The 10072-nt window shown below is 44.8% G+C and overlaps 2 protein-coding genes across 4 annotated transcripts; one reads left to right on the top strand and one right to left on the bottom strand.

The window, feature by feature from the left end:
* Positions 1-100: 100 nt before the first annotated feature.
* pdk1 (pyruvate dehydrogenase kinase, isozyme 1) lies at positions 101-6757 on the bottom strand. 3 transcript variants are annotated; one of them, XM_047600459.1, is made up of 12 exons: positions 6572-6757; positions 6298-6438; positions 5131-5272; positions 4975-5046; positions 4716-4900; positions 3931-4026; positions 3759-3836; positions 3598-3674; positions 3411-3509; positions 3207-3317; positions 1554-1667; positions 101-1473 (listed from the first exon to the last, which is right to left on the bottom strand). In XM_047600459.1, the coding sequence occupies exons 2-12, from the start codon at positions 6404-6406 to the stop codon at positions 1333-1335; spliced, it is 1224 nt and encodes a 407-aa protein (XP_047456415.1). In that variant the 5' UTR covers positions 6407-6438; positions 6572-6757; the 3' UTR covers positions 101-1332. The 3 variants fall into 3 exon arrangements, with proteins under 3 accessions (XP_047456415.1, XP_047456414.1, XP_047456416.1); XM_047600458.1 differs by having other exon boundaries at positions 6298-6757; XM_047600460.1 differs by lacking the exon at positions 3207-3317 and having other exon boundaries at positions 6298-6757.
* A 597-nt stretch (positions 6758-7354) lies between these two features.
* nup62l (nucleoporin 62 like) lies at positions 7355-9855 on the top strand. Its single transcript, XM_047600457.1, has 2 exons — positions 7355-9346; positions 9428-9855. The coding sequence occupies exons 1-2, from the start codon at positions 7661-7663 to the stop codon at positions 9584-9586; spliced, it is 1845 nt and encodes a 614-aa protein (XP_047456413.1). The 5' UTR covers positions 7355-7660; the 3' UTR covers positions 9587-9855.
* Positions 9856-10072: the final 217 nt, after the last annotated feature.

Here is a 10072-nt window from a genome sequence, read left to right as displayed (position 1 = left end):
TTTAATCACATGTTTCAGCTTTTACCCTCCGATCAGGCTGAATATTCACTTTTAAAACATCCGCGTGCTCAGTGCTGAAGCTGACAAGTACGACCATCAATCATTTTTAATAATTTATTCAACGTGGGTATTCTGGTCCTGGATACACCCTGTAACATGTTTATGTAACAACTTTACTGATAATGCCCTCAGCTGTCCGTCTACCTGTAGCACAGTCTAAACCAAACACGGGGCAGACGTCTGATCACCAGCAGCGTCGCACTGCACAGAGACACACAAAGTGGGTTCACCTCTACTCCGCTTGCATAGAACAATAAAATAAAGTTTAATGAACATGATCCATTCACTCGTTCCAGTCAACGGCTTATTGTGTAACACAATAAATATGAACTATAGCTTATTTAACTGAGTGTCAATAATACAACCACAGTACAAATACTGTATAGTTTAGAGTCGCAGACCAAGAAAACCACATAGCTTCATAACCAACGTATTATTTTCTATCTGCTGTCATTGGTTCCAATTATCGCATGTGTTATACACAGACAATGCGTTCAATACTGCCCTTTACACGTTTGTAACTATCATCTAGTAGAAGAGGAAATGACCTGAATAAAACATTTCTTTCAATTCATTTCACGACTTGGTTTTGTTCCCTTTTCAAGGGCTCAAGCTTCACGTGAAGACGACACCGTTGGTGTTAAAGCTCATTACAATAAGAAGCTAAAGGGAAAAGCAGTCACTCAAACTAAAAAGCAGCCGACATTATGAACACCAGTTCATATTTTAAGATGATTTTTTTTCTAATTTACAAAACATAATTTCCTCTGATCCAGATTATTTCTGAACATACAGGCAGTGAGAGCCACTTGTGTTGAGTTTTGTTCATTTGTGGCTTCGTTCAACATTTCAGAGCTTAGTTTTGTGCCGTTAAAGAATCATAAACTGACCTTAGATTGTCACAGACAATGTGTGTTTGAGGTCATTTAGAAACGTCTTCGCTCTGTTTGTCCACTACACGGCTGTGCTATCCTGGTTACCAGTTTTTAATAAACGATCCTTACTACAAGGTTTATTTAAAAGCTCGCAGTCTCTGAGGAACTGGTATATTTTCTGTTTGCAGAATCATGGCTGTGGCTACACCCAGCTGTTATCATTTATGGTTTACTGGGGCCAATTCTGCTTGAAGTGTTCATATAAAAACTATAATTTCATATGAATTAAATGGCACTAAATCTGTTTTTTTTTTTTTTTTTAACGGTGTGTAAAAACTTAGTTTCATTACGCACTCACACACACATTCACGCCCACAGGAACATCTGGTGTTCGGATCTAGAAACTGCGAAACGTCGTCATGTCCTTCGGCTCTTTGCTCGGGACGCACCAGTCGTCGGCCTCGTGGATGGTCTTGTAGTGTTTCCACACGGACTTGTTGTACACGGGGAGCCTCTCTATGGACTCCGTGGACAAGGCCTGACACAAGACAAGGGAGAAGGAAGTTAAACTCTGAGCTCTGCGACAGGCAAACACTGCTTCTATGGAACTGAACCTACCCTGATGTAGATCACAGCATCAGTTCCGTAACCCTCCAGAGAGTAGAGCTTCAGGTCCCCTTGAAAGTAGCGAGCGTAGAGTCGCGAGATGGGCAGGCCGTACCCGTAACCAGCCTGGAGAGAAATAAAAGAGGAGTCCATCTGTGGTGAGTGGTCTGCTGGACTGGACTGGAAATTACTTTTGTTACATTTGAATTAAATGTATGGAAGATCTGGAAAAACAAGGAGGGAGTTAGTATGGACCTCTGATCCTTAATGATGATGACAAGGAGGCATGAAATCAGCCATACAACAGCTGATAAAGGCTGTGGTATAAGATAATAAATAATAATAATACATTTTATTTGTAACGCACTATTCATCCAGGGATTTCAGACGGCTACAAGTTGAAAGCATAACAGTATGATATAAGAAAAAAAAAATATATAGAAAAAAAAAAACAGATCACTGCCATGTCAGCAGTCGTGTAAAGAAATTAGAGTAGTGTATAGAAACTCTAATTTTACTGTATTATTTTGAGAAGTATTAGTGATTTAAACCTTTAATGTACAGACACAACAAACTGCCTTTAAAATTACCAACTACTGTTCACTTGTCCTACCAGTAGGTGGCAGCAGTCGGTGTTCATGGTTCAAAAGTGGAAACCAGAAGGCTCATTTAAAAGGTCCCGGGGCACTAGACACCATAACCCACAACCATGTGCTAGTTGGCGTTGTGTCTTTTCATTTGCCAGTCGGGTTAATTTTTGTTTGACTTTCAACAATGGCGACTGAAACTTTTTCCGAAATTTCGCAGAAGACAGGTCACACAAATGTTTCCATCTCCTAACCCCCTCAGTTAACCCAACCGATTCTGTACTGATCCAGAAAAAATCAATCAGAAAATTGCGGAGATGGAGAAGGAGCCGGAAATACTGAAGCGAACTGAACCAGCTACTACCAAGTGGACCAATCACAGCCGTTGCGCTCTGTATTGTGTAGTTACATTTCTGGGGAGGCGCCATTGACTTCACACATCAGACTCTCATCTGAATAATGTTGATGAGTTGCTCTACAGTCAAAATGATTGAGTTGATGTGACAATATTTGTGTATCTGAATGTTCCAATTGAATATAGATGGAAAAATGAACCGCTTGGTGGGGGCTGGAGCCTCTCCCAGGTGTCTTTGGGTGAGAGGTGGTACACATCGCAGGGCTAACACACAGAGACAGACACCTATTTGCATACATGGCCAATTGAGAATCACCAATGAACTAACGAGCATGTCATTGGACGGTGGGCGGAAGGTAGAGCACCCGAAGAGAACCCACACAGATACAGGGAGAACACAACACAACTCCACCCAGAAAGGCCCTGGTCGGCCGGCGGATTTGAACCCAGAACAGTGCCACTCTGCCCGTGCACTGGTCCTCAGCTAGTTAGAGATCTCCCTCATTCATGCGCTGAATGGACTGAAAAGCTGCTGACGGGGTCCGACCGGTGCCAAGAGTGTGTGACAAAAACTAGAGCCACAGACCTGACACCAGAAACAGTAAACAGCCGAGCGTTGGTGTTGCGTTGCATTTCCCCTCATACCCAGCTACAATAAACGCAATGTGGTCGATTTCGTAGTAAAGAAAAAAAAAAACTGAATAATATACGAGGATCACTGACCAGAGGGGCGGCGCGTGACCCGTCGATGCTGGGCCGTGGAGCTGTGGAGTACGTGTAGGTGAACAGCCGCTCAATCTTACGCAGCGGTACACCTCCTCCACGGTCACTCACCTTATAAAGGAAACATATACGTAATGAACACATCCACAAACCACACACACACTCTCTAATCCCGGGGTGATAAATTAATCCGGGAGCATTTACCTTCACTGTCAGGTCCTCAGTACCCAGAGCGACCTGCGCGTGGATGGGAGGGTACTCCATTGAATCTCCGTATAACTCCATGGTGGCCCGCATGGCGTTCTGCAACGATCGTTCATTAAAAATGTTTCACATTATAACATTATAACAACTACGCGGTGAGAAGAAGAGTCACAAAAACGAATCCCACCTTAAAGAGTTCAAACACCATGTGATACAAATGAGAGGGAACATAGACGACACTGGTGGGTTTCCCCTGCTCCTTGACTGTCAGGACAAACACACAATTACACACGTCTCAATAAAGCAGAAAGTGCAACACGAGTAAAGTTGTTTCTAGCAGTAGCTTACCGTTGAACTCCTCCAGTATCAGCTCAGGAGAGTTCATGTAATAGCGGTCACAAAGGTTCCTCGCGTTTTCGTAGGCGTCTAAAAGGAAAGGGTTGGTTTTTCATTAACTCGCCCGACAACATACTTCGATGTCTTATTCACAGTGTTTGTTTTCTTAGAAATATGCTCTCACCTTTAATAACCTCGCAGACGCGACAGTTTGGATCGATGCTGCCGATCTGTTTGGGGTGAGCGGGATTCACCTTCACCTTCCCACCAAAGAGGAGCGCTGGGAAGAAACGCATGGAATAGCTATCAAATTATATTATACTGTCAGGTGCAGTTGGAGGGTCAAAATGCTCAAAACAGATCTAATCTGATCGTTTAGCACCATGATGTAAAAAAAAACAGCATCACAGTCACGTTTTTAACTACAAATAAGCAAAGATTTCTTAATTACTGTCAATTTTTTTATGGGACGACCTAAAATCCCAGTGTCCAAGAGCCTTTAAATACATCTAAGGAATTAAAAAAAGAAAAAAGAGAGAGAGTGCAAAGAGAAAATACGGAAAATACTGTTTTTCTGACCTTGTTTCCTGGTTGTTTTAACTGTATGTCATTGTTCTACACAGCAGGAAACTGGCAACAAACCTGTTTTTTTATCCAAGTCAGGTGAAGAGCAGCTACTTTAACTAGTTAAACAGTCGAGCAAGTAAAATAGGGTGATATTACACTAACTTTTACTGATCTAAGAGAAAGACGAAGTAGAAGAAGAATCCCTTAAATAGATAAAAACTGTCTTTTACCCAAAAAGAACGATTTACCAGTAGACTTTGTTTGTGACGTTAAAAGTTCTCAATGAGCTTGATGCCAATTCAAGATGGCTCCCAGGTGTGTAAACACTTATAGACTTAAAGAAGCGGTCTTCTTCTTCTCCTTCTTCTGCTGATGTCTCTTAATGCCAGTGGATGTACTAACTGTGCTGGTTGAGCAGCATCCTGATGGATATCCTGCTCATGTAGAAGCGATCCAGAAAATACTGAACGTTCTGGCTGACCACCGGGTCCGTGCCGTACGCCTCCTTGTACTCCACCACTCCCTGCGCCATGGTGGGGATCACATCATTGTGGCGATTTCTGACCTTTATCACGGCGTCTGTGAAACTAATTGGGAGACGTGGCTGAGAATAAACCGCAGGAGCAATGAATAAAACATAAAGGGAGGATATAAAACTTACTCATATGTGACCTTTTCATCGTCTGCATTTTTGTCTTTGAACTCAAGAATCTCCTGAAGACTTTGCATATACCTATATGAAAAAAAATATCATTAGCATGAGCTGACAGGAGTGTAATTTTAGAGAAAAAGGCGACAAAGAGAATAAAACTCATACCAGCTCTGGACTAACTTGACGGAGGGAGTCCTCAACAAGTTGTCTGGCAACAAGTTGATCTCCTTCATGATGTTTGCCAGCCTCACAGGAAGCTCCTGTCTGAGGAAGGCGAACGACGTTTTCTCACATGCATTTTCTGAACCTGAAGAAAAGAAACACAGTTCTATGTTGCACTGGATATCAGGCTGGATTAGTCTTAAAGTGTTTAATTTTATCTTTAGACTTCTGTAGCTATAACTGTGATATAGAGGACATTTGACAGGTACCATGATAAAAGATTTCATCTATATCACCAACATCCAGCTACCATAAAGGCAATATTACAGAGCCTAGAAAAAGCCTCCAGTGGACAGGTTATTCACAAGCTAAAGATGAATATGAGAGTGGCAAAGGGGAATTAAATCTCAACTAGAGTTCAATTAGAGGAACGTAAAGCACTAGAGTCAACTAGAGAACAGAGGAATGGAGCTTTTTGACCATCAAACACTAAACCCCGACCCATTGTGAAGCATGGTGGTGGCAGCTTCATGCTGTGGGGATGCTTCTCAGCAGCAGGTCCAGGAAAGTACTGTTATACAGGCTCTTATTTCATATTATATACAATAAACTGGCTTACTTCATATAAATCTGTCTTTTTTTTATTGTTGATGACAAAAGGCTAAACTATATTGAGCATGACTCCAATTATAATGTAAGGAGGAAACATCCAAGTGGGTACGTATTTTTTAATGGCTCTGTACACACACAAGCAAAACTGCTCCATATTTATTGATGATAAAGCATTAAAGTATGTTAAATTAACTCAAATGACAATGCCTCACAGTGCCTCTGACATTTTCCCATGATCTCAAGGCCCTTCGTCTCCATGTGTGAATAGTCCTCAGCACACTCTGCATCCAATGAAACTGTCATGATCATAATGAGCTACAGAAAAATGTGTTTCTAGGCAACCAGTCTGATTTGTGTTGTGTGAAGCACTAGATTCAATGGTTAACAACATAGAATCTGAGCTCTGAGTTCAATGTAAGACGATTTTTTACCAAGATATGATCAATAAAAACATTTTAAAAAATCTTTTTCTCTTGATATCTTGCAAAAAGGATGCTAACCACTGTGCACATGACTAAGATATACGGGACATAGGTGTGAGTGTGTGTCACGTCTTACCAAAGTCCAGAAATTGCTTCATCGACAGTGGGGAGGGTGAGAATTTGGAGTAATAGTCAATGTCCTTCCCTATAGACAAACTGCTCCTCAGAAACCGTAAGATCCTCATGTTGACAGGTCCCGTATCGGATCAATAAATCCCTGAAGTGCAAATTATTAACTTTAATCGCAGGTGTCATCCACCGCGCAGCAAACAGCCTCGCAGCTACACTCAGTTCAGCTACTCTATGTTGACACGAGCTCTCTGGCTAACCTCTGCAGCTCGTTAGCGTACCTGAAATTAATCCCACTTTGGTGCAACATCAGTATCCACATGCACCGCTACCGGACAATGTTTCTGATAATATTTTGCTCATGGCTGAAACAAATGGAGGTAGAACCATTTGACTGTTGTGTTAGAACAGCCAACATGGAACAGGTTTGTGCAGCTAGCTTATCCAAAGAGTTATGATGACGTCAAGAGGAAAGCCGTTGAAAACAAACTAACAAAAAAACTTTATTGACCTAATTCCATGTAAACATCTTCAGTCATAACAGTGACGTTAAATAGTATAGTTGAGTATAATATTTTCCCGAAATGATTAAAGATGAGATAAATTAATTTAGAACAGAAGGAAATAAAGGAAATAAAAGGAAGGAAAGAAAATGAAATAAAGAGCTTGAGCGTTTCGATAAATGATTTGTTTCGCTTTCCTTTTAGTATTTGGTATTTCACATTTTGTTTTAGTGTGTCGAGGTTACAGGACCTAGATACGGTGTTATAGTAACAAACGTGAAGAGGAGATTGCATCATAAAACTTTATGAGAGTGTTGTTATGTTTGATTATTATCAGTAACGATCTTCCCTGTTTACTCTTATCGTTCATTTACTCTTTGAAAGCCGGGGTACTTCTCACCCGAACCCGAGTCTGTCAGGTGACAGGATCCTCCAATTAGATTCCAGTTTATCTCATTCTAAGATTGTGATTGGTTTATAGACCTGTCAATCTTAAAGGAAAGGCGGGGTTTCAACCTGACAGATAAAATACGGGGGAAAAACATAAGGCGAACTGTGTCCGGTCCTGACTGACGTCACTTCCTTTAGTCAACCGGAGAAATGCCTGTCTGCAGAGGAAGAGTCAACGGGCCACGTTTTTAACAAGGGTATGTTGTTAGTTTCTGGACTCTGTTACGGTCAAAGTGACGTTAAGAAATCCGTAGTTGAGTTTCCTATCCGCTAACGGCTGTAAAGTTATCGTAAGAGAGAGTAACTGATTGTTCGGTAAGTTCAGTTGGAGCAGCTCGTGCTCGTGCCCCGCCAAAAGAGGTCCGCGAGGAAGTGACCATTTTGAAGCTTGGATCACAGTAAATCTAAGGAAGGAGCATGAGTGGGGGATTCAGCTTCGGACAGTCCACTACGGGCTTCACCTTCGGGGCTCCGAAGACCACCGCCTCTGCCCCGGGAACCGGCTTTGGGATGGCGGCCTCCACACCTGCAGCCCCAGGTGGAGGGTTCTCCTTCGGAGCTTCCGCCCAGCCCAGCACCAACGCCGGCACCAACCCCAACCCAGGTGGTGCTTTCAGCTTTGGCACCCCAGCAAAGAGCACTGCAGCCGGCGGAGGCTTCTCTTTCGGGACCCCCGCCGCCACAGCATTTGGCCTGGGTGCAGCTCCTCAGACCACAGCAGCAGCAGCAGCACCACCAGCAGCAGCAACAGGACTGACTCTGGGCTCCACGGCAGCTCCAGCTGCGGGGTCAGGTTTCACCCTGGGTGGAGGTATGTCCGCGCAGACCACCGCTGCTGCCCCTGCGGGAGGGGGTTTCAGCTTTGGAGCAGCCCCTCAAGTTCAGCAACAACCTGGAGCCCAAGCAGCAGCAGCAGCAGCACCACCAGCAGCAGCACCAGCTGCTGGGGCTGGTGGCGGCGGCGGCGGCGGCCTCTCCTTTGGTGGGTTCAGTTTTGGAGGTACCAAGGTCCAGGTGACCACAGCTGCAGCCACAACCGCTCCCTCAGGAGGAGGCTTCAGCTTTGGCGGCGCTGCTCCTGTCAGCCTTTCCCAGCCACAGCCAGCCTCCACTGCTCCATCCACAACGGGCCAGGGAGGAGGCGGAGGCGGAGGAGGATTCGCCTTTGGGATTAAGCCATCCTCAACCCCAGCTCCTCCTGCATCCGTCCAGGCAGCCCCACCTTCAGGCCCGACTCTCTTTGCTTCACCCATCACCACGTCCTCTGCTCCTGCCTCAGCAGCACCTACAGGCTTTACGCTGGGCTCCACCCTGGGCTCCACCTTGGGGTCCACCTTGGGCTCCACCCTGGGCTCCACCCTGGGGTCCACTCTGGGTGCTGCTCCAGCTTCAGTAGCAAGCACTACTGCTGCCCCAACAACAACAGCAGCAGCAGCAGCAGCAGCAGGTGGAGGTCTGGCTTTTATGCTGAAACCTCTGGGCTCAGTTCCCGCCACCTCCACCCCTGCTTCCACCGCCGCCGCAGCCGCAGCAGCAGCAGCAGCCGCCGCCACCACAGGTGCTGCCACAGGTGTGGCTACGGGCTTTGCACTGGGACTCAAACCTGCATCCAGCGTAAGTGCAACGACAGCAGCTACAGCGACAACGCTCGCCACCACCACAGCTCCTCCGGTGATGACCTACGCACAGCTGGAGGGCCTCATCAACAAGTGGAGCCTCGAGCTGGAGGACCAGGAGAGACATTTCTTACAACAGGCAACTCAGGTGAACGCCTGGGACCGCATGCTGGTGGAGAACGGGGAGAAGATCACGTCCCTGCATAAGGAGATGGAGAAGGTGAAGCTGGACCAGAGGAGGCTTAACCAGGAGCTGGACTTCATCCTGTCCCAGCAGAAGGAGCTGGAGGACTTGCTCTGCCCGTTGGAGGAGTCGGTGAAAGAGCAAAGCGGAACCATCTACATGCAGAACGCCGACGAGGAGCGAGAGAGAACGTACAAGCTCGCAGAGAACGTGGACGCGCAGCTGAAGAGGATGTCGCAGGACCTGAAGGAGATCATCGAGCACCTGAACACGTCCAGCGGTCCGGCAGACACCAGTGATCCGGTAAGATGACGCCTACGGCTTTAATTGATCATTAAACCATTAATGTCTTTTTCTTATTTATTTATTTTTTTGCTTCCTCAGCTTCAGCAGATCTGCAAGATCCTCAACGCCCACATGGATTCGCTCCAGTGGATCGATCAGAACTCTGTCCTCCTGCAGAGGAGAGTGGAGGAAGTGTCCAAACTGTGCGACACCCAACGCAAGGAGCAGGAGAAAACCTTCCGTTTGACATTTGACTGAATAAACACGTCGGCCTGTACGTCGTTACAATGCTACTTATGGGATGTTTTCATTCAGCGTCCACGAACCGATGTCTCTGTCAAGAGGCTTCAGATCTGCATTTACCATAATTCCTATTATCCTGTTTTTCCTTGGGTTGTTTTGAGCTGCACAAATAGTGATATTTTCAATTAAATGGCCATTATATCGAGTAGTGGACATGATAAGTTCAGCTGTATATTGTTATGCTTCCTCTGAATAGAATGATTAAAGAAATGTTTGGAATAAGAGTTTTTTACTGACTAGTAGATGAATTTATTACTTTATTTCCATGAAAACTGTGCTAAATCTCAGATTCATGAAAGTTGTGATATTCAACATGTGTTTAAGAGAGCTGTGTTTTTTGTAGTGTTTTTGAACTGTGCTGTACTGACACGTTTATTATATTTTAGTCGGCTAAATAATAGAAACATTCGTGTGTAATTCATTTTAACAGCACCCTAAGCT

Source organism: Mugil cephalus, chromosome 12, assembly GCF_022458985.1.
Source record: "Mugil cephalus isolate CIBA_MC_2020 chromosome 12, CIBA_Mcephalus_1.1, whole genome shotgun sequence".
In the NCBI taxonomy this organism is placed as follows: domain Eukaryota; kingdom Metazoa; phylum Chordata; class Actinopteri; order Mugiliformes; family Mugilidae; genus Mugil; species Mugil cephalus.
Note: the sequence above shows the minus strand (reverse complement) of the source record. Positions and strands in the feature narration are given on the sequence as shown.

Bases quoted from the DNA above. Each gene is read 5' to 3' on its own strand.
- nup62l (XM_047600457.1), top strand. From the start codon at position 7,661: ATGAGTGGGGGATTCAGCTTCGGACAGTCCACTACGGGCTTCACCTTC. The intron at 9,347-9,427 runs GTAAGATGACGC...TTGCTTCCTCAG, and splicing joins CGGCAGACACCAGTGATCCG to CTTCAGCAGATCTGCAAGAT.
- pdk1 (XM_047600458.1), bottom strand. From the start codon at position 6,406: ATGAGGATCTTACGGTTTCTGAGGAGCAGTTTGTCTATAGGGAAGGAC. The intron at 5,047-5,130 runs GTATGAGTTTTA...TTTTTCATATAG, and splicing joins GTCAAGTTAGTCCAGAGCTG to GTATATGCAAAGTCTTCAGG. The intron at 3,675-3,758 runs GTAAGCTACTGC...TTGTCCTGACAG, and splicing joins GATACTGGAGGAGTTCAACG to TCAAGGAGCAGGGGAAACCC.